Genomic DNA, 23,707 nt, shown 5'->3' with positions numbered 1-23,707 from the left:
CCTCTTTAAGGGATGACAACACCATATCCTGTATACAACCTAAACGTGTCTCACCTCTCTTCACACCTACTCTATTCATAGGCATGCTCACCCTAATCACCCGTTGTGGTCCAGATTCCCCTTGTTGCCCTTCCCCACAGCACTTCCTGCTTCCCTCCACTGTGGGCACACAGGGGGATGTTTTAGGATGTAAAGCGGGGAAAGGGACTAGTAAATATGTTATTTTTTTTTAATGATTACAGTGAGTGATTGGTAACGATCACTCACTGTGTTCCTTCATAACTGAAGCATAGTAAATTGTTTTTACTATGCTTCAGTTAATGAATGAACAGGAAGCCGCTCAGCACAAAGCTTTTTCCATTCATTCACTGTCCAGTGCAGCTGAGGCTGCAGAGAAAAGGACTGGAGAATCTCTGGTCTCAGCCTCTTTCTCTGCCTCAAAAATTAGACATCAGGGGTCTGTTTAGACCCCTCATATTTCATCAAAGCCCCCCAACGTGGTTCGTAAATAAAAAAAAAAAAAACCTTTAGGGAGGGGTGGGCTCCCTCCAGGCATACCTGCCCTTAATCTATCCATTCTTATATATGTGCTCCAACTGAGGAGACTCTCAAAATTATAGTTAGGACTGCAGTACACTGAGGTGTGTGATGTGGCCGCTGCAGCTTACACATGTATTTGCAAATGTGTGCAAACCCTTTGTTTTAACATTATCTGTTAGACAGGATCAATTCGGTTTGTTGCAGTTTGGCTGGTAAATGGGCTGGGAATTTTTTGTTTGATATTTTTTGGCATGCATCGCCTTTACATGTCTTCTTTGCTGCAAAGGTCAGTCGTAGCTTGGGGAGGTTGCCATTTGTTTGTACTGTTGTTATTTGGTTAGGGGACACACTGGATACCTTCGCTGCGAGTGTGCTATTGCTGAGTGTCCTGTGCATCCCTATACTTTTAAGGAGGGATTGGCTCCCTCCAGGCCTACCTGTCCTTAATCTATCCATTATTATATACTCTATGTCCTCCAACTCTGGAGAATTTTCCAAGTGGTAAGTGAGCTGGGAATTTTTTTTTTTACACCAACATCAGCCCTACTGACACCATCCACTGCTCTACTGAAACCGCCCACACTGTCAAACTGACACTGTCCATGTTTTAATACATCTTAAAATGTTTGTTTACAGATATGTATCTGTGTGTGTATGTGTATATATACACAGTATCTCACAAAAGCGAGTACACCCCTCAAAGCACAGTATCTCACAAAAGTGAGTACACCCCTCAAAGTTTTGTAAATATTTTATTATATAATTTTATGTGACAACACTGAAGAAATGACACTTTGCTACAATGTAAAGTAGTGAGTGTACAGCTTGTATAACAGTGTAAATTTGCTGTCCCCTCAAAATAACTCAACACACAGCCATTAATGTCTAAACCACTGGCAACAAAAATGAGTACACCCCTACGTAAAAAGGTACAAATTGGGCCCAATTAATCATTTTCTCTCCCCGGTGTCATGTGACTTGTTAGTGTTAAAAGGTCTCAGGTGTGAATGGGGAACAGGTGTGTTAAATTTGGTGTTATTGCTCTCACTCTCTCATACTGGTCACTGGAAGTTTACACGGCACCTCATAGCAAAGAACGCTCTGAGCTCTGAGGATCTGGAAAAAAAATTTGTTGCTGTACATAAAGATGACCTAGGCTATAATAAGATTGCCAAGATCCTGAAAATGAGCTGCAGCTCGGTGGCCAAGACCATACAGCAGTTAAACAGTACAGGTTCCACTCAGAACAGGCCTCGTCATGGTCGACCAAAGAAGTTGAGTGCTCGTGTTCAGCATCATATCCAGAGGTTGTCTTTGGGAAATAGACGTATGAGTGCTGCCAGCATTGCTGCAGAGGTTGAAGGGGTGGGGGGTCAGCCTGTCAGTCCTCGGACCATACTCTGCACACTGCATCAAATAGGTCTGCATGGCTGTCATCCCACAAGGAAGGCTCTGCAAACTATGATGATGCACAAGAAAGCCGCAAACAGTTTGTTGATGACAAGCAAACTAAGGACATGGATTACTGGAACCATGTCCTGTGGTCTGATGAGACCAAGATAAACTTATTTGGTTCAGATGGTGTCAAGCGTGTGCGGCGGCAATCAGGTGAGGAGTACAAAGACAAGTGTGTCTTGCCTACCGTCAAGCATTGTGGTGGGAGTGTCATGGGCTGGAGCTGCATAAATGCTGCCGGCACTGGGGAGCTACAGTTCATTGAGGGAACCATGAATGCCAACATGTACTGTGACAAACTGAAGCAGAGCATGATCCCATCCCTTGGGAGACTGGGCCACAGGGCAGTATTCCAACATGATAACGACCCCAAACACACCTCCAAGATGACCACTACATTGCTAAAGAAGCTGAGGCTAAAGGTGATGGACTGGCCAAGCATGTCTCCAGACCTAAATCCTATTGAGCATCTGTGGGGCATCCTCAAAGGTAAGGTGGAGGAGCTCAAGGTTTCTTACATCTACCAGCTCCATGATGTCATCATGGAGGAGTGGAAGAGGACTCCAGTGGCAACCTGTGAAGCTCTGGGGAACTCCATGCCCAAGGGGGTTAAGGCAGTGCTGGAAAATAATGGTGGCCACACAAAATATTGACACTTTGGGCCCAATTTGGTCATTTTCACTTAGGGGTGTACTCACTTTTATTGCTAGCGGTAGACACATTAATGGCTGTGTGTTGAGTTATTTTGAGAGGACAGCAAATTTACACTGTTATACAAGCTGTACACTCACTACTTTACATTGTAGCAAAGTGTCATTTCTTCAGTGTTGTCAAGTGAAAAGATATAATAAAATATTTACAAAAATGTGAAGGGTGTATTTACTTTTGTGAGATACTGTAAGTGACTTTGAACCTGGCATGTTTTTTGGTGCCAGACGGGCTAGTCTGAGTGTTTCTACTGGGATTTTCACGCACAACCATCCCTAGGGTTTACACAGAATGGTCCGACAAGAGAAAATATCCGGTTAGTGGCAGTTGTGTGGGGGAAAATGCCTTGTTGATGGCAGAGGTCAGAGGAGAATGGGTAGACTGGTTCGAGATTATTGAAAGGCAAACGGTAACTCAAATAACTTATTGTTACAACCAAGGTATGCAGCAAACCATCTCTGAAAGCACAACACATGGAACCTTGAAGCAGATGGGTTACAGCAGCAGAAGACCACACCAGGTGCAACTTCTGTCGGCTAAGAACAGGAAACTGAGGCTACAATTCACACAGGCTCACCAAAATTGGACAATAGAAGATTGGAAAAATGTTGCCTGGCCTGATGAGTCTCGATTTCTGCTGCGACATTCAAATGGTAGGGTCAGAATTTGGTATAAACAACATGAAAGCATGGATCCATCCTGCCTTGTATGAACAGTTCAGGCTGGTGGTGGTGTAATGGGGTGGGGGGTATTTTCTTGGCACACTTTGGGCCCCTTCGTACCTATTGAGCATCGTTTAAATGCCACGGCCTACCTGAGTATTGTTGCTGATCATGTCCTTCCCTTTATGACTACAGTGTACCCATCTTCTGATGGCTCCTTCCAGCAGGATAATGCACCATGTCACAAAGCTCAAATCATCTCACCACTGGTTTCTTGAACATGACAATGAGATCACTGTACTCCAATGGCCTCCACAGTCACTAGATCTCAATCCAATAGAGCATCTTTGGGATGTGGTGAAGATTCGCATCATGGATGTGCAGCCAAAAAATCTGCAGCAACCACATTGTGCTATCACATCCCTATGGACCAAAATCTCTGAGGAGTGTTTCCAACACATTGTTGGATCTATGCCACGAAGAATTAAAGCAGTTCTGAGGGTGACGAAAGTGGGTCCAACCCACATACTAGCAAGTTGTACCTAATAAAGTGGCGTGTGAGTGTATCTACTATAAGTCACTACTGTGACTATCTTCTATTATAGGTGTAGCCCTAGCCTCGGACAAAAGTAATACCTGTACTGCCCTAGTGGCAGCCTTGTCATTGTTAGAGGGGTAACATCCCCTATATAAACCTCATAGTTTCGTAAATATTAAAACGTAAAGAAATCATGCCTATTTTCTGCTGTATAGCCTTTAAATCCACCATTCTTTAACCTGTGCTTCTGTTTTTGTTACATTATGGGTTGCCTTAACCTTTAGCATATACAGTATATATTTATACTTTTTATATATAGACATTTGGCCTATTTTTATGAAGGGTGCTTAATGTATTTTTAGTCTGATATATCCTAGGTGTTATACAAAAACAATTTCTTAAACATGTAGCTTTACCTTTGTCACACTAATCATGTTGAATTTGAAGGCAAGTGGGGTTAGACAGCACCCTAAAATATGCTCATGTGACTGATTAACATTAATTAATTTAACTAATTAATGAAAGTTGTACTTTTATAGGAAACAGAATGCACACTAAAAAGAAAATCACCCTTCAGGCTGGGTTCACACTTTCTTCGTATGCAGTTCACAGTAGGGGCTCGGTGCGTTCCCGTTCACCGATTCAGGTCCAATTTCAGCCCAAATTTTTGTCTGAATTCGGACCTGTCACACACAGGACTCCTGTGCAAATTTGCACCCGAGCCGCAGTGGAGATGTGTGAACCAGCTCCATAGACAGCCGGTCAAAATTTCCTGCTATTGTGAATTGGATGTGGAGAATCCGCATCCAATTCGCAATAGTGTGTACCCAGCCTCCTTGTGTAATTTGATTGAAAAGGGAAACCAATAGATAAATATTTTGAATCTTGGATTGGTCCAGCAACTAGTTACATCAAAATAACAAGGAATTGGTCACCTGAATTCTGCTACAAGATCTTAGGGAACCTTAAAGTGGAGGGCCACCCCAAAAAAAAAATGCACCAAAAATGTGAAATTAAAAAAAAAAAAAAAAACGTGAAAAAAAAAAACGTACTCACCTGATACCCTTGTTGCTAGGCAGTCTTCCTAATCTGCCTCTTCCTATTCCGCGGCATGTAATGCTCCTCGGTGAGCAGCCCCGTTGCCTTCTGGGAACTGTGTGTGTTCCCAGAAAACCACGGGGCCATTCACAGAACGCCGCGCCGCTCGCACGTGCGCAGTAGGAAACTGGCAGTGAAGCCGCAAGGCTCCACTGCCTGTTTCCCTTACTTAGGATGGCGGTGCCAGGACCCGAGAGCCGAGGGACAGGTCGGCCTCGGGCGGCCGACATCGCGGGCACCCAGGACAGGTAAGTCTATTTATTTAAAGTCAGCAGCTACAGTGTTTTATAGCTGCTGACTTTAAAAAAAAAATGTAGGCGGCCGGAATCCCGCTTTAAGGAGAATGGGAGGGTGGAGGTGGCAAGTCAACAATCCAACCCAAAAAGCCCTCTGAACTCAGTCCAGCACATTCCTGCAAACACCACATAAACAATTCTTCAACACTGGCTACATGACCTGGTGCCAGGCTGAACCAGAATTCACATTATTAACCGACAAGGGTAAAGGCTATTTAAACCCAAAAAACTAAATGTAATATATTGCAGCTCACCAGTCCTTAGATGTGGGGCTGCCTTAGTTTTTTTCAGGCTTTCCTCCTTTATTTCACCTGGTAATCCTGCAAATATTACAGTACACCTTCATACCTCCCAACATTTTGAGATGGAAATGAGGGACACCTATCAACAAAAGAATGCAGGCATAGGACACACCCCTTGCCACGCCCCCTTAAAAGGAGAATTGTACAAAAAACAAGATTGGTTAAACCCACAAGTGCTTTTTTTACCACTACTATTCCTTTATATTGGCTTTTGGAATTTACATATGCAGTCATTTAGAAATCAGATGAAATCTTTAGTGCTGGAAAACAGTTTTTGATAGATAAAAAGTGCATTTTATATACATCTATATAGATCAGACCAAAATGAGGGACAAATGAGGAGGAAAGTGGGACAGAGGGACATTGCTCCAAATCAGGGACAGTCCCTCGAAATCAGGGACAGTTGGGAGCTATGCACTTCATTTCCCAGAGTGGCTACTCTCACTTCTCTTCTGTATAGATTGAGGGGGGCATGGTTGTCACCCAGGCTTGACTTCAAACGAGTCTTCTTTTCTTCATCTCTGATACATGAGGGGGGGGGGGGATTAGTAATTCACAGACTCAAGATAATATTGTTTTATTCTTTTAGTTCACCACTACATTTCTGGCAACCATAACAGGTATTTTATGTAATTGCTGAAAATGTTAATAACTGCTTGCTGCCCGCCCACCGTCAAATGATGGCGGGTTGGTGCAGCTCTCATTCTGGGACTCCATGGGGGCAAGCAGCGTGGCGATCACGGCCGCATCGTGTTGCTAGGACGCGGCAGGACCCCGATCTCTGTAAAGAGCCACGTCCGTGGCTTTTTAACCATGTGATCAGCTGTGTCCAATCACAGCCGGTCACATATAAATAAAGAAGTGCAGGTAATCGGCTCTCCTCCCCTCACACTGACAGAGTGTGAGGAGAGGAGAGCCGATCAGCGGCATCTCCTCACAGGGGGACATCTAGAGATGTAATCAGGGCACTGATCATCAGTGCCGTGATTAAAATAGTGCAATACACTGTCACCAATCAGTGCCCAACATTGTCCACCAATGTCAGCTATCGGTGCCTACCAGTGGCAGGAATCAGTGCCTACCACTGCCCACAAGTGCCACCAATCAGTGCCCATTAGCAATGCCAGTCAGTGCTGGCAATCAGTACCACCTATCAGTGCTGCCCATCAATGCCCATCACTGCTGTCAATCAATGCCCATCAGTGTCGACCATCAGTGCCACCCATCAATGCAAATCAAATGCCCATCAGTACCGCCTATCCGTGCCGCCTATCAGTGCCCACCAGTGCCGACCAGTGCCGCCTATCAGTGCCCACCAGTGCCGCCTATTAGTGCCCCCCAGTGCCACCTAACAATGCCCATCAGTGCCTCCTATCTGTGTCACATATCAGTGCCACCTATCAGTGCCCATAAGTGCGGCATATTAGTGCCTCTTCATCAGTGCCACCTAATCAGTGGCCATAAGTGGCCTCTCATCAGCGCCCATAAGTGTCACCTCATCAATGCCCACCAGTTCAGCCTATCAGTGCCCATCAGTGCCGCCTCATCAGCGCACATAAGTGAAGCCGAAAAATTACTTACAAAATTTACTGACACAAAAAAAAAGTAAAAAACATTTTTTTTTTTCAAAATTTTTTTTTAATAAAAATAAAAAACCCAGAAGTGATTAAGTACCACCAAAAGAAAGCTCTATTTGTGTGAAGAAAATGATAAAAAAAAATTGTGTGGGTACAGTGTAGCACGACTGCATAATTGTGGAGGGGGATTAGAACACCTGCCAGTTTTTATGGCTGCCTGTGTCCCCATTAAGGAGATTCAGCCTCTCAATTTGTCCTGTTTACCATTATGAAAGTGAAAGTAAAATAAAAGCCCACATTTTGTGTTGTCCTCAGAAAAGTAATAGAGGGCAAATTTTCCAATGGGGACACTAGTTCTAGTGACCCCAATGAATTCCTTTAATCTGCCTGCAGGGATTTCCTCTCACTTCCTGTTTTAGCTATTGGACAGGAAGTGAAGGTAAATCTTCCTAATGGGACAAAGAGGGCAACAATAAACCTTACAGGGTATAACCTTCCCTTACTCTATTCAAAATGGATGAAAAATTTTTGCCTATAGTTCTACTTTAACCTGGAAAAAAGAAATCTAATTCTATCACCCTGTCAAAGTACTGGAAACCTGAGCCTGCAATATATTCCATTTCTATTCTTGGGTTTAGAAAACCTTTAAGATAAGCATTTTTTTCTACACTTTTAGGTACAGCACAGAAGTTAAATTTTTGTTCTGTCTGACAGAAATGACAAAAATAGTTTTTTAAATCTTTTCGCAATCTGTCATACTAGACATGTTAACAGACATTGCATACCCAGGTTCCATTTAATAGGCCTTTATAAGTTTACTTAGGACTTTTAGTCTGCCTGGGGTTCTTTGAATTTTGCATACAGAACGTAAGCTACTTATTACAGTAATCACAATGACAGCTCCTATAATGCAGCAGCTGTGATCGAAAAACGAAGTCAGCATATATATCATCCATCATTTATCACTTTCATAGGCAATCAATAAATATCATGCATGGCTTTTTAATAAAGGCTTTTTTCAGACCCAGCAAAACCAAAGCATTAACCACAATGATATACAGTGGGGACGGAAAGTATTCAGACCCCCTTAAGTTTTTCACTCTTTGTTATATTGCAGCCATTTGCTAAAATCATTTAAGTTCATTTTTTTTCCTCATTAATGTACACACAGCACCCCATATTGACAGAAGAACACAGAATTGTTGACATTTTTGCAAATTTATTAAAAAAGAAAAACTGAAATATCACATGGTCCTAAGTATTCAGACCCTTTGCTCAGTATTTAGTAGAAGCACCCTTTTGATCTAATACAGCCATGAGTCTTTTTGGGAAAGATGCAAAAAGTTTTTCACACCTGGATTTGGGGATCCTGTGACATTCCTCCTTGCAGATACTCTCCAGTTCTGTCAGGTTGGATGGTAAACGTTGGTGGACAGCCATTTTTAGGTCTCTCCAGAGATGCTCAATTGGGTTTAAGTCAGGGCTCTGGCTGGGCCATTCAAGAACAGTCACGGAGTTATTGTTATTATTTATTATTATACAGGATTTATATAGCGCCTACAGTTTACGCAGCGCTTTACAACATTAGGGCAGACAGTACAAGTACAATACAATTCAATACAGGAGAAATCAGAGGGCCCTGCTCGTTAGAGCTTACAATCTAGGAGGGCGGGTCAAGTTATACAAAAGGGTAATAGCTGTGGGGGATGAGCTAATGGAGAAAATAGTGCAGTTGTTAGATGGAGGCAGGATAGGCTTCCCTGAAGAGGAAAGTTTTCAGGGATTGCCTAAAAGTGGATAAATTTGGAGACAGTCTGACAGATTGGGGTAGGGAATTCCAGAGGATGGGTGAGGCTCAGGAGAAGTCCTGGAGGCGGATATGGGAGGAGGTGATGAGGGAGCTAGAGAGCAGGAGATCTTGGGAGGAACGGAGATGGCGATTAGGTTGGTATTTTGAGACTAGGTTAGTGATGTAGCTGGGGGCAGAGTTGTGGATGGCTTTGTAACTTATTGTTAGTATTTTGAATTTAATTTGTTGGGCGAGTGGTAGCCAATGGAGGGATTGGCAGAGAGGGGTAGCAGACACTGAGCGGTTTGTAAGGTGGATGAGTCTGGCAGCCGCATTTATGATGGACTGAAGGGGGGATAGTCTATTTAAAGGTAAGCCAATGAGGAGTGAGTTGCAGTAGTCAAGGCGAGAGATAACCAGGGAGTGAATCAGGAGCTTTGTGGTTTCACTGGTTAGAAAGGTTTAGAGATGTTGCGGAGGTTGAGGCGGCAAGCTTTGGAAAGTGATTGGATGTGGGGCTGAAAGGAGAGTCCAGAATCCAGGATAACACCTAGCACCCTGACATGTGGGGACGGGTGAATGGTTTTGCCATTGCTCTTGACAGAGAAGTCAGGGGAAGAGGCACGTGGGGGAGGGAATATTATAAGCTCGGTTTTGGACAAGTTGAGTTTGAGGAAGTGGTGTGACATCCATACAGATATGTCGGTTAGTAAGTTAGTGATGCGTGAGGAGACTGATGGAGTGAGTTGAGGGGTGGTGAGATAGATTTGTGTGTCATCAGCATAGAAATGATATTGAAAGCCGTGAGAGGCTATCAGCTGACCCAGGGAAGAGGTGTAGATTGAAAATAAAAGAGGTCCAAGAACAGAACCTTGGGGGACCCCGACAGAGAAGGGAAGAGGAGTGGAGGAAGTAGAATTGTAAGTGAGACTGAAGGTGCATTGGGATAGGTAGAATGAGAGCCACTGAAGAGCACAGTCATGGAGACCGAGGGAGTAAAGTTTTTTTTGAGGAGGGGGTGGTCAACCATGTCAAAGGCAGCTGAAAGATCCAGAAGTAGGAGTACAGAATAGTGTCCGTTGGTTTTTGCAGTTAGTAGGTCATTTGTGAGTTTTAAAAGAGCAGTTTCTGTGGAGTGTTGAGGGCGAAATCCAGATTGAAGGGAATCAAGAAGGTTGTTTTTAATGAGGTGGTCACTCAGTTGGTTGTAAACCAGGCGTTCAAGGAGTTTAGAGGAAAAGGGGAGCAAGGAGGTAGGGCGTAGGTTGTTAAGATTGGTAGGGTCCAAGGATGGCTTTTTGAGTATGGAAGTGACCAGTGCATGTTTTAGAGCATCGGGGAAGATGCCAGAGGTGAGGGAGAGATTGAAGATGTGGGTTAGAGAGTGTAGGATGGGATCAGAGGGTGACCATAGCATTTGAGAGGGAATAGGGTCCAGGGGACAGGTGGTTAGGTGGGCGATAGAAAGGAGTTTAGCAACTTCGTCTGGAGTAGCAGATTTGAATAGGGGGGGTGTCAGTTGTACCTGTGGACATGGGGTCTTAGCTGGGGGAGATACCTGTAGAGTGGAGATTTCATCACGGATTGTATCAATCTTGTTTTTGAAGTGATTAGTGATTTCCTGGGCAGTGAGTAAGTCAGTAAGGGGAGGCGGTGGAGGACAAAGTAGAGAGTTGAAGGTAGAGAAGAGTTTACGTGGATTGGATGAGAAGGTATTAATAAGAGTTGTAAAATAGGTTTGCTTGGCAGTGTGGAGGAAAGAAAAGTATTTTTGGAGGGCAGATTTGTATTGGTTGAAGTCTTTGAGAGACTTAGTCTTGTGCCACAGACGCTCAAGAGCACGACTACATTTTTTGAGAATTTTAGTGGCTGGGCCATTCAAGAACAGTCACGGAGCTGTTGTGAAGCCACTCCTTCGTTATTTTAGCTGTGTGCTTAGGGTCATTGTCTTGGAAGGTAAACCTTCGGCCCAGTCTAAGGTCCTGAGCACTCTGGAGAAGGTTTTCATCCAGGATATCCCTGTACTTCGCCGCATTCATCTTTCCCTCGATTGCAACCAGTCGTCCTGTCCCTGCAGCTGAAAAACACCCCCACAGCATGTTGCTGCCACCACCATGCTTCACTGTTGGGACTGTATTGGACATGTGATGAGCAGTGCCTGGTTTTCGCCACACATACCGCTTAGAATTAAAGCCAAAAAGTTCTATCTATCTTGGTCTCATCAGACCAAAGAATCTTATTTCTCACCATCTTAGAGTCCATCAGGTGTTTTTTAGCAAACTCCATGCAGGCTTTCATGTGTCTTGCACTGAAGAGAGGCTTACGTCGGGCCACTCTGCCATAAAGCCCCGACTGGTGGAGGGCTGCAGTGATGGTTGACTTTCCACCAGTTTCTCCCATCTCCCGACTGCATCTCTGGAGCTCAGCCACAGTGATCTTTGGGTTCTTCTTTACCTCTCTCACCAAGGCTCTTCTCCCCCGATAGCTCAGTTTGGCCAGACAGCCAGCTCTAGGAAGGGTTCTGGTCATCCCAAACGTCTTCCATTTAAGGATTATGGAGGCCACTGTGCTCTTAGGAACCTTAAGTGCAGCAGAAATGTTTTTGTAACTTTGGCCAGATTTGTGCCTTGCCACAATTCTGTCTCTGAGCTCTTCAGGCAGTTCCTTTGACCTCATGATTCTCATTCTCTGATATGCACTGTGAGCTGTAAGGTCTTATATAGACAGGTGTGTGGTTTTCCTAATCAAGTCCAATAATTAATCAAACACAGCTGGACTCAAATGAAGGTGTAGAACCATCTCAAGGATGATCAGAAGAAATGGACAGCACCTGAGTTAAATATATGAGTGTCACAGCAAAGGGTCTGAATACTTAGGACCATGTGATATTTCAGTTTTTCTTTTTTAATAAATCTGCAAAAATGTCAACAATTCTGTGTTTTTCTGTCAGTATGGGGTGCTGTGTGTACATTAATGAGGGAAAAAAATGAACTTAAGGACCAGTCTTGGTTTTGATTTTAGGTGTTTACGTGTTTAAAACAGGTTTTTTTGCTAGAAAATTACTTAGAACCCCCAAACATTATATATGTTTTTTTTTTCTAACACCCTAGAGAATAAAATGGCAGTCATTGCAATACTTTTTTTTTCACCGTATTTGCACAGCAGTCTTATAAGCGTATTTTTTGGGGAAAAAATTCACTTTTTTGAATAAAAAAATAAGACAACAGTAAAGTTAGCCCAATTTTTTTTATATTGTGAAATATAATGTTAAGCCAAGTAAATTAATACCGAACATGTCACGCTTGAAAATTGCGCCCGCTCATGGAATGGCGTCAAACTTTTACCCTCAAAAATCTTCATAGGCGACGTTTAAAAAATTCTACAGGTTGCATATTTTGCGTTACAGAGGAAGTCTATGGCTAGAATTATTGCTCTCACTCTACCAGTCGCGGCAATACCTCACATGTGTGGTGGGAGCTACTCGCGTATGCGCTCTGTGCACAAGCTCGTCGGGACGGGGGTTTTTAAAAAAAAAAAATATATATTTTTATTATTTATTTTACATTATTTTATTTATTTTTACACTGTTTAAAAAAAAAAAAAATGTGTCACTTTTATTCCTATTACAAGGAATGTAAACATCCCTTGTAATAGAAAAAAGCATGACAGGACCTCTTAAATATGAGATCTGGGGTCAAAAAGACCTCAGATCTCATATTTACACTAAAATGCAAAAAAAAAAATGACATTGAAAAAATATGTCTTTAAGAGGCATGGGCGGAAGTGACGTTTTGACGTCGCTTCCGCCCAGCAGTGTCATTAAGACGAGTAGGCGCCATCTTAGCCTCACTTGTCTTCAGGCAGAGGAGGGAGACGGAGGCGATCGCCTCCGTCGCTACTGACGGCTCCGGTAAGCGGCGGAGGGCACCGGATTGCGGCGGGAGGGGTGGCCCCTCTCCTGCCACCGATAAAAGTGATCTTGCAGCGAATCTGCCGCAGGGACCACTTTTATCAAAAAGCCGACCGCCGCACGAAAACGGGGATACCGGGGTTATGGCAGCTAGCTCCTGCCATAACAACGATATCCCCCTTCAAAGTTTGGACGTACATCGGCGTGCGGCGGTCCAGAAGTGGTTAAATGATTTTAGCAAATGGCTGCAATATAACAAAAAGTGAAAAATTTAAGGGGGTCTGAATACTTTCCTTCCCCACTGTATATATCTATATACATATATATATCTATATACACTTTGTATATATATACATATATATATATATATATATATATATATATATATACACACACTATATTACCAAAAATAAATATTGAGTTGGCCCACCCTTCCCAGCCTAAACAGCTTCAACTCTTCTGGGAAAGCTGTCCACAAGGTTTAGGTGTGTCTATGGGAATGTTTGACCGTTCTTCCAGGCACTGATGTGGTCGAGAAGGCCTGGCTCATAGTCTCCGCTCTATTTCATCCCAAAGGTGTTCTACCAGGTTGAGGTCAGGACTCTGTGCAGGCCAGTCAAGTTCCTCCACCCCAAACTCACTCATCCATGTCTTTATGGACCTTGCTTTGTGCACTGGTGCGCAGTCATGTTGGAACAGGAAGGGGCCATCCCCAAACTGTTCCCACAAAGTTGGGAGCATGAAATTGTCCAAAATGTCTTGGAATGCTGACGCCTTAAGAGTTCCCTTCACCGGTACTAAGGGGCCATCCCAACCCCTGAAAAACAACCCCACACCATAATCCCCCCTCCACCAAATGATTTGGACCAGTGCACAAAGCAAGGCAGAGACATACTTCATTCATTTTTTTTTATTTGATTTTAAAATATACTTTTAACATGTAAATTTTAAGCATTTTTTTTTTTTTACTACTATCAGAATACGCTGATCATTGGCCACTAATTGCCAAAAGTTTTCCAACATTCTAATTGGTCAGAAGTTGACTTCTGTTGAACAGGGATACCCACACATGGATTGAATTTTGATCCTTCCATGGCTAGATTAAGATTTCTTTCTGGTGATATCCCATATAGTTATTTTTGAAGCTAAATAAACTGCTAAGTGGATTTTGCCTAAAACTTAAAATAGATGTAAAACCAATCACTTAAATCTCATAGAAGCATTCACATGTTAATGTAATTTTAAAAGTGATTTTCAATTTCAATTTCAATAGCAATCCCTAGTGATCCTGCCCAAGGATCCTTATTCAGGCATTTTCTGTTATAAGGTGACAAGGCTCTATTCTTGTCTCCCAATAGTACTAACTCAATAGTTGTCACCTTACCACGCAGGCTTTCAAAGGAGACTACAAGTCGTTATTTATAACTTGTATTATACAGGAATGGTCTACTATTGGTAACCCACTAAGAAATGCTATGCGGCCATTGCTGAGGGGCATTCATGTAGACAGGAAGTGGCTAAAAGGAGGTTCTGGGAGTGCTAAGATACATCAAAGGGTAAAAAAAGGTAAAAACAACACCCTAATTAAAAAAAAAAGAAAATTATTCATGATACACAGCACTTTAGCAACTAAATGTCATTCTATTAAGATTTACATGTACTTTATGCTATGTAACTTTTTTAAGTGCATTTCATCCCAGTGTGGAGCTCTCCTCTCTTAAAGAAATACATCATTTGATTTATTCAGTTTACCAGTCCAGAACTGGTAGAAAAATGCCTTCTGGGGAAATAACATCTGGTTATTACTGTAGCTAAATAGAATAGTGATTGGGTTTGGGTTAATGCTTAGATGTGCATTTTCTGTGCAACATATTAGAATTGAAGTCCAGAATAGCTTAGTTGTAATTATGATCGGGCGTTCCCATCTTACTTGTGGGCAGGCGAAGCCCACAAGCATAAACTTCCTGGGTTTCGGTGCTGCTGAATAACAAGCATGCACCGCCCGTTCTTGCGCATGTGCAGTAAGCTCATTTAGCAGGGCAGTAAACTTCTCAGGTTGCCATCACAACGGGCACCGTCGTCTGAAGTGCCAAACCAGAAGACCGGATATGGCGTAGAACAACGTGACCTGGTACTACGCCATATCCAGTCTTCTGGTTGTTTGTTGTGGTCGGTGGAACACACGCCATCCACGGAGGTGGACGCGGTACAGATCCAGCCATACCCATTGGTGACAAGCCAGCAGCCCCAGTGCTGGGTAGGCACTTTCTAATGTAAGGAGCCAATCGGCTGCTCTTTTTTATTGCCTTTTTAATAAACAGTATCACGCTATGGATGTTTTTTACTTTTTTTACATATCCTGCCTTATACTTTGAGAAAGAGGGTTCCTTGTACATCTCTAAGTCATACACATATGCGAGCAGGCATATACCTGCCAAAGCGATATTTCTTTTTCTTTTTAAGTAAAGAATTCAAATACATCTGGTAAGCAGTTTTTTCATCTGCTCACGTTGGGTGTATATATATTTTTTTGGTGAAGGATTACTCACTATCAAGTGTAGAAATTAAGATCACCTTGCAACAAATTTCTTGCAATTGGAAAATCATGTTTTTTCTTTTTTTTGGGGACTGTTTTTTTAGCACTTATGTATTTTTATTCAATTCAAGATTTTCACCTATGGACATTCATTTTAATATGGTCTAGCTATTCACATCTATTCACGATTATATGTGGTATGCAGTCGTGTTACATGTAATTAGCACCCCCTACCTCACTTTATTTGAATCTAGAAGTGTCTATCACTTTTTCAGGGGAGCAGCATATTTTAAATTTTATTTTTAGGTTGGCGTGGAGTCTATTTTCACATTTGACAAACTATGGTGCTTAAAATTCTCTATAGGCAACTCTTTACAAACCTGTTTAGAGTTTCACAGAAGCTCTGGTGCTAGAATTCTTGCTCTCATTCTGATTGGTCTGATCGGCTGCTTTCCTGACCGCTGGCGGCCAGGTAAACAAATAGGTGGAACCGGAAGTGACAAACTATTCGTCACTCCCGGTTTCCAGGGTTACAGAGAGAAAGGAACGATGCCAGTTCCTCTCTCTCTGTTTAGGGCAGCCATCGCCGCTGGCCGCATTGCTCCCGGGCTTCACAATGGGACAGGAGAGCCCGGGAAAGGCGGCGGCGATCAAGTGGGAAAGGCGACCGCAGAAGTGATCAAGTGGCTAATTAGCCACTCAGATTGCTTCTGCCTTGAAGAAAATCGCTGGCCGAAACGATACATAATGGGAAGATGCCTGTAGATGCAGGCATCATCTCGATATAACCACTGAAACCCAAGGACGTCCATGAACGTCCTATGGGTGGCAAGTGGTTAAAAGCATTACATTTCTAAGCGTATCAACGCATAGTGGTCATGCGGATACGGTCTAGGTTGCAAGTGCCACGTCTTATCGTATTAGATTAGAAGAAATTAGCAAATTTGGGCTTGAGACTTTTTAGGCACAATAATTACTAAATGTGTAATTAAAATTCTAGTTTATTAGAAAATATTTAAAATAAGGAATAAAAAGGAGAAACAAATAGGATTCAGTTCATGATCACACAGTTTTACAAGTTATACACTCCATACATAGCTGAATGGTTATAGAAAACAGTTCAGTATTTGGAATTGAAAATTCTGTTCAGTATAGTTACATTGTGTTGAACCAGAAGCTATGCGGTGGTAACAATCAAATTCTGTATTGGCTCGACATGTTGCGCACCACATGCGCTTCTTCAAGAGCACAGAACTGAATACCTCAGGGACTTTACAACTGTGTTTAATAATAACAGCAACCTCTTAGCTACATATTTGCAGCTCTCAATAATTAGCTGACATCGTCAATTTTAGTTTGATTGAATGAGGGGGATCTGGTGTCAGTCAGGGGTTAGCGACGGCTTGTACTGAGATTCATATGAGACTTGCTGATTAGGACATTGCTATTCCTGATCCCCACTTCTGATGAGACTTATAGACTTATATTGAAGTTAGAGGTAGTAAGCAGTAGCAGTTAGCAGCGTGGAGCCACACAGCCGCCTCGTAGAGAGCGACTGGTAGTGTGGATCGTACATTGGTTAATTAACAGTGGTTAAAAGCGTTAGCTGGACTGTGACTTTGTTAATCAGGTCCATCTAAATCTGCTAGTGCACCTGAAACTATGCTCGCCTGAGTCTGTCAATGTTGCTGTCCAAAGGTATCACCATTGCTCCTCCATCTAGAGTCATAAGAAACATAGAGCTCAAAATCCTTGTCACTTCAAGGTTCTTTGTAGCTAGGGGAGACCAGTTAACTGACATTCACTCATCTCCTTCCCCTTTACCTATTGATACTCATCATGTCAGTCCCGGGCCCAGAGCAGGTGTTGTGCAAAGAGGTCTTTGGAACCAATCAGGCATCTGTGCAATCAACTGATTACTTCCATAGGAAAGCCAATAACGTGTCAGATTTACATGGATTGTAGTGTGCGTAAAACCCCCTGATGCTGACATTCGTTGGTTGCAGAAAAAAGGTTAATGATATCCCGGATAGCAGGTGTTCTAATCTTTTCCCACTTTATCCAAAACTAAAATGAAAAAAATAAATAAACTTTAATTTTGTGGGTTATTTTTATATATTTTTTTATTTCTTGTGAAATATTATTACATTTCCATAGGAATGATGCTGATGCTTTTCTGAAATTGTATCAGGGTATGTAAATAATTGCTTGGTGGAATGATAAAGGGTAAAAAGAAAAAAATGACAATGGCCTTTGTTTTTTTTTATATATATTTAAATCAGCTCTCTGCCTTGCTTTTAAATAAAGCTGTGTTGGTTATCTTTCATCCGGCATTATCATTGTCACAATCATTTTGAGTAGGCAGTAGTATTCCTAATCCTCCCCGGTGATGAGCTGTACTAACCCAGGGTGCTTGTTTCTTACAAGGAAACCTAATGGGGAGTCCCACAGAAGATAGATAGTTGCAGCATGCGTGTCCAGATTAATTATTCATATAGAGGGACACTCTGTGAAAGCTAAAGAGAGCGGCTCATCCCATCCATAAATTACACCATTACATTGGAACTGCAGAGATATATTCTGCAGACCACACAAGTAGTAAGTCATGTTGCTTTTTATATAGCGAGTACAGTGAAAAAGAAGAAAAACCCTCTGAAATGACTATAATTCCACCGTCTGCCTCTAAAGTGTTTTCTTATTCTGTACGGCTAGTCTTTGGTTCTATCAGTGTGCCTTGTGTTATACGGTTGATTTAAAGTGGATTTTTCCTTTACAGGTCTCCATGACGTGTCACAATATATAACAGCAGTTTTAGTTCTTAAAAAACAAAAACTACAGCTTTTATCATTGTTCACCTTTCAGGAAGATTTTCATCCCCTAAGCAACTCTACATCTACTGAATAGTAAATACCATAGATCTTCCTGTTGGAAATGGTGAAGGTCCTCTCATGGCCAGACGCAGCTCTTCTGGGTCAGGCTGAAATTGACTGTATTGCGGCCTCTAGTGGCCACTCTGGGCCATTCAAACTGTGTACATGCACAGTGCACCTTCTCATACCTCCCAACCTTTTGAGACTGGAAGGAGGGGCACCTATTAGCAAAAGCATGTAGGCATAGGACACCCCCCCTGCCACGCCCCCTTGAAAGAGAATTATTAAAAAAAAAAAAAAAAAAAAAAAGGATATATTACAAGTGCTTTTTTCCCCCTACTATCCCTTTATACTGGCTTCTGAAATTTACAAATGCTGTCATTTAGAATATGGACGAAAGGCTTAGCATTGTGAAACACTTTTTGAAAGATATATAGTGCATTTTATATACAACTTTATAAATCAGACCTAAATGAGGGATAATTGAGGAGGAAAGAGGGACAGAGGGACTTTGTTCTGAATCAGGGACAGTCTCTCGAAATCAGGGACAGTGGGAGCTATGCCTTCTCCTGGATTCAGCTAAACTTGGTCTTGGCTGTGCACATGCGCAGATATTAAACAGCCAGCAGCCGCCACTACTAAGTGTAGTCAGGTGCTGGGCTACAGCAGTATGGAGATGGAGACATTGCCCTTTAATCCTCTCTCCCACTACTGAGATACTGATGTTATGCTGCATCATCCTCCTCAGGTCAGCAGGGAGAGAGCTAAAGCCAAGCAAGCCCAAGGACTTGTATGCAGAGCACTGAGAAACCAGAGAGATGTAGATCGAGACAGTAGCCATATAATGGATACACTATAATGGTTACACTACATTTTCCAATATGCACTGTGCAGTAGGAGAAGTGGAGAGAGGATTTTTATTAAACTGGCTGGGAAAGTTCTTCCTGTTGGCACCAAGGGAGTTAGAGAGAGAGCACCTCTGTCTGAATAGCCTGCCAGCTGGTGATCATGCCAGCGGAGATCCAAGGCTCAGACTGAAAGTGAGGACATCTGTGGGCAGTGCAGTACCAACCACATCGCAGCACAGCTGCAGCAGGGAGACTGGAGCATCCACTCACCCTCTGCGTCCCACTGCTGATAACCAGAGGCTTTGGAGGAGAGACCAAGGGGGCCCCCCTTCTACAGCAAGAGTTCACTGCAGCATCCCAGAGATTGGTAAGAGGGCTAGTCACCCATTGTTGATACTACTAGCAGGGACTGAGCTGTTGGGAGCAGGTTACCAGGTGTACCCAATCCATAGTGCACCCATACTGCACTTATTCCAAACCTAGACTGCAGCTATACCAACCTTATACCGCATTATACTGAACCTTTACCGCATCTGAACCACATCTACCTTGCACCAGTGCCGAGACTATACCGTACTTATACTATACCTATATTGCATGCAGGTTATCTGGGACTGCTGTTAAAGCGATAGTAAAGGCATTTAAAAAAAGAAAAACAAACCCTGCAAGGTAAAGGTATAATGTTCTAGTATGCCTTTACCTTGCGTACTGACATGCTAGCACATTATGAAAGACTTATCTTGAAACAATGCCCTCCAGCAGCGAGCTGCAGAGGCTTCCATCTTCACCCACTCTTCCTTTCGGGGACTCTGGCCGCCTAAATGAATGAGCTGCGATGATGTCACTCCCGTGCATGCACGAGTCTTGACCGGGGCACACAGTTCTGAAGGAACTGCACAGGTATGCCATACCTATGAAGCGCATATGCCGGTAACATCATTGGCTGCTGCTTGCTAGAATATCTCCTAAACAGTGCACGTTTAGGAGATATTCATTTTATCTACAGGTAAGCTTTATTATAAGCTTATCTGAATCGCATTGCCACCATAAATGCACATTAGCAGTATAGTTGAAGCACTGGATAGATTAAACTTTACTACTGCTACAATTAAAGTGACCTTGCTACTGTTTATGCTGATCTGGATGTCATCTTATGCCTAGTCCTAGTTTATCAGTGGCGGTCTGTCAATGAGGGGTGCACAGGCGCTGCCCCCCCTATCCATGCATCTGGCCCCCTAATCTACATACAGGGCGCCAGACCTGTTGTGTGACAATAGCAAATAAATATTCGCTGTTGCCACACTGATCCTCCTCCCGGCCAATCAGGAAGTGGGTCTTGAGACCTGTCACCCGATTGGCTGAAAGACCAGGCTATCCTATTGGATGCTTAGGATAAGGATGGAGGAGACGCATGGCAGAAGCTGCTGTGATGCAGAAGAGGAGGAAAGGACACAGGAGCCGCTGTCAGTAACCCGGCCAACCGGGGGGGGGGGGGGGGTTGTTGTTTTTGTTTGCTGCCCCCGACACCCCCCCCCCCCAAAAAAAAAAACAACCACCCACCACTGGTTTTTACCATTGTTATTAATCCATTTTATGCTTGCCTAGTTACCTAGTTATTGGATGGCAATATATTAAGTTTGCCTTTACTACCTGATTTGGAACCTGGGTACTACCAGCCCTACCACTGGTTACTAAGTATTACCTTCAGTGATTTCCTGTGATATTGTATGTTTGTAGACTCAACCGGGTGTGTTAGAGAGTCTGAGGCTTTTTGGAAAAGGTCAAGACAAAGAAGAGAGGACCCATCAGCGGATCCTATGGGGGTAGTGCTGCATAAGCTTATCTGAAGCTAGGAGGGGACACACTGCACATGCATGCAGTGTGAATGGCCCAGAGCGGCCACTAGGGGGGAAATATAGATATGTCATTCATCCTGCCCTAAAAACAGCAGGATGGAGAGGTATGGGGGACCAGCGCATTTCCTGGAGAGGACCTAAAAGAGCTCCATCTGGAATTGGTGGACCTTCAATGCTTTCAACAGAAGGAATTATGGTACGTACTGTTCATTAGATGTAGAATTGCATAGGACAATTTTCTGAAAATCTTCCTGAAAGATGAACTTACATTTTAAAATTTGTCCTTGAACTCCCATCCAGCGATTTTGTCTTAGCTGAGATGATGTCATTCGTCTGATGCAGGGAGCATTTCCTTAGTGTCTACTGACCCAGGATCAATGTATAGCAACTCTGTAGCAAGTCATAAAATGGAAAGCTGCAGCATGTGCTGATCTTTGTCAGATATTTGTGAACTTAGCTAAGCCACTGTCAGCAGCTCAGCTCTCAAAGTAGATGGTGACCCTTGATGATACCTGAACAAAGATGGCTCCATCCTTCTTGAGTACTGTGATCTACCTGCGTGTGTTACACATTACCTAGCTTGCATGTACTTAACATTCAAACTATATCTGATGCTACGGTAAGTCCACTATAATATGAACAATCAAGCGAAAGGGTTAATAGCGCCCTGGATAACAGTAATTGGACACTAACTGACACTTTTGACACTTTTTAGAGACCAGCGACACTAATACAGTGCTAAAGCTACAGTGATCAGTGCTAAAAATATGCACTGTCACTGTACTAATGACACTGGCTGGGAAGGGGTTAACTTAAGGGGCGATCAAAGGGTTAACTGTGTGCCTAACATTGTGTAGGAGGTGCTTTTACTATGGGAAGGCATTGATACATGTTCCTACTTTGCAGGAACAGAGGATCAATGCCTTCTCTACTGACAGAACGGTAATCTCCCTTGTTTACATAGGCAGATCGCCGTTCTGGCTCTCTGCCCAACAATCGGTGGGTACCGGCGGACAGTCTGCGGTACCCGCAGATCAGCTCCTGCTGTGTCTAATCACAGCAGGAGCGGGTCGCCGGCAGCGGGCATGTGTGCTCCAGACTCAGAAGTGCAGGATCGCGCACTAGGTACATGATCCTGCACAAGAGAGCCGCCTTGCCCCTGTATATGTACAGTATTCGGTCGGCAAGTGGTTAATACAAACTGTGTAAGTACCTTAATGTGACCTGATATTTTCCTCTTGCAGTCCCTGAACAACAGGGCTGGAGTGTGAGAGGAAGAAGCAGTGCAAGGGCAAGAAGTATGCTGATAGGAGTATAAAACAGAGTGACCAGGGACAAGCTCATCACTATACTGCTTCTCCTTTCACTGTCCATTCACAGGCTGGGGAGGGTCCAGGGCAACTTGGGTTTAGAGGAAGTGGGTTGAATGAGGCTGGCAATCAGACTGTGGATATCTGATGGCTGAAAAAAGTACTATGGGGGAAATCTCTGCATTAAAGCTGAATATTAATGCTGTTTTGTATTATATCTTGTTATTTTTGGCTGGAGTTCCATTTTAAACACAAATGCATATTATTAAGGTGATCTTCCTTTTCTGTTTGTTTTTCAAGTCTGTGATCTCAGAAATGGAATCCCTGAGGCCCAACCAGGTGATAAACCTTTCCATACAGTGGAATACAGCCCTGACTTCCATAAATTTGGATCAACAATGCCGGTGGTGAATTTTAGGTGGGTGTTTTTATTAGGCGTTAGGTCTTTTTATTGGCATATCTTGTGTGTACTGAGCCAAATTACTTGTAAATCCAGCCTTTTATTAGTAACTCATTTTTTTATTAGCTGCAATGCTATATTTGCAAACAAGCACCAAAATCCTCATCTCCAGAGCAATGAATGTGTGCAGCATTGTGTTGGCAGGATCAGGCGATCAGTCATCCATTGGAAGCTTTTATTAAATGCTAAAAAAAACAGTGATTAGCCATTTTGATAATGCCAAATGTTTAAAACCAAATAAAGCTGAATGATGTAAATTCCATTTCCCACCCACTACTTATTTAATGTTGTCAGGAGATGGAGCAGTAATTGCCTAAAGCTGAACTTTGGATAGATATAAAAAAAAACAAAAAAAAAAACAGAATTTATTTTTTTACAGATATTTATATAGTGCCCTTAAAGGCTAACTTCACATTTAGGAGCATGTTCCATGTTACACCTAAATTTAGGGTGTGACATACAACATGTCCCTAGTGACCCACCTCCCAGCACTAGTGATCTTCTTCCCGCGCCTGCTGTCAAAATTTGAAAACAAAGCCGCTGTGCGGGGCTCCGCCCACAGGGCCACATCATTCATTCACAATTTCCTGTAAAAAAAAAAATAGTCTACAAGTACCATCATCTATTGCAGCTTGTAGTTCTCAATGACCTGCGAGGGCACTGGTGAGCACTCTCGTAGTCCATTGATTCTTTCTGCCATTCAGTAACTGTCTGCCCGTACTGAAAGTATGGACCGACAACTTACTAAAGTGCCTGCAGGATCCACGAATTGCACTTGTGATCTGCTGATCGGGGGTGCAATGCTTTAAAGGCTGCAATGTAACTTTTTACAAAAGCTGAACTTATTACCCACTTCACCCCAAATCACGTACCTACACGTCATTTGGATAAAGTGGTTATACCGGGGTGATGCCTTTGCAGGCTGCAGGGTTCATCCCAGTACCGTTTTTTT

At 43.0% G+C, this 23,707-nt stretch overlaps 1 protein-coding gene across 1 annotated transcript in view; it reads left to right on the top strand.

Moving 5' to 3' along the window:
• SPATS1 (spermatogenesis associated serine rich 1) overlaps window positions 1-23,707 on the top strand; it is a 105,155-nt gene that overhangs the window by 58,195 nt on the left and 23,253 nt on the right. The window contains exon 5 of the mRNA XM_073625283.1: window positions 22,596-22,713. Coding sequence (XP_073481384.1) covers window positions 22,596-22,713 — 118 coding nt within the window. The remainder of the gene's footprint in view (window positions 1-22,595; window positions 22,714-23,707) is intronic.

The sequence above is a fragment of the Aquarana catesbeiana genome, linkage group LG04 (genome assembly GCF_042186555.1).
Source record: "Aquarana catesbeiana isolate 2022-GZ linkage group LG04, ASM4218655v1, whole genome shotgun sequence".
In the NCBI taxonomy this organism is placed as follows: Eukaryota; Metazoa; Chordata; class Amphibia; order Anura; family Ranidae; genus Aquarana; species Aquarana catesbeiana.
This window is presented reverse-complemented; position numbering and strand designations above follow the sequence as displayed.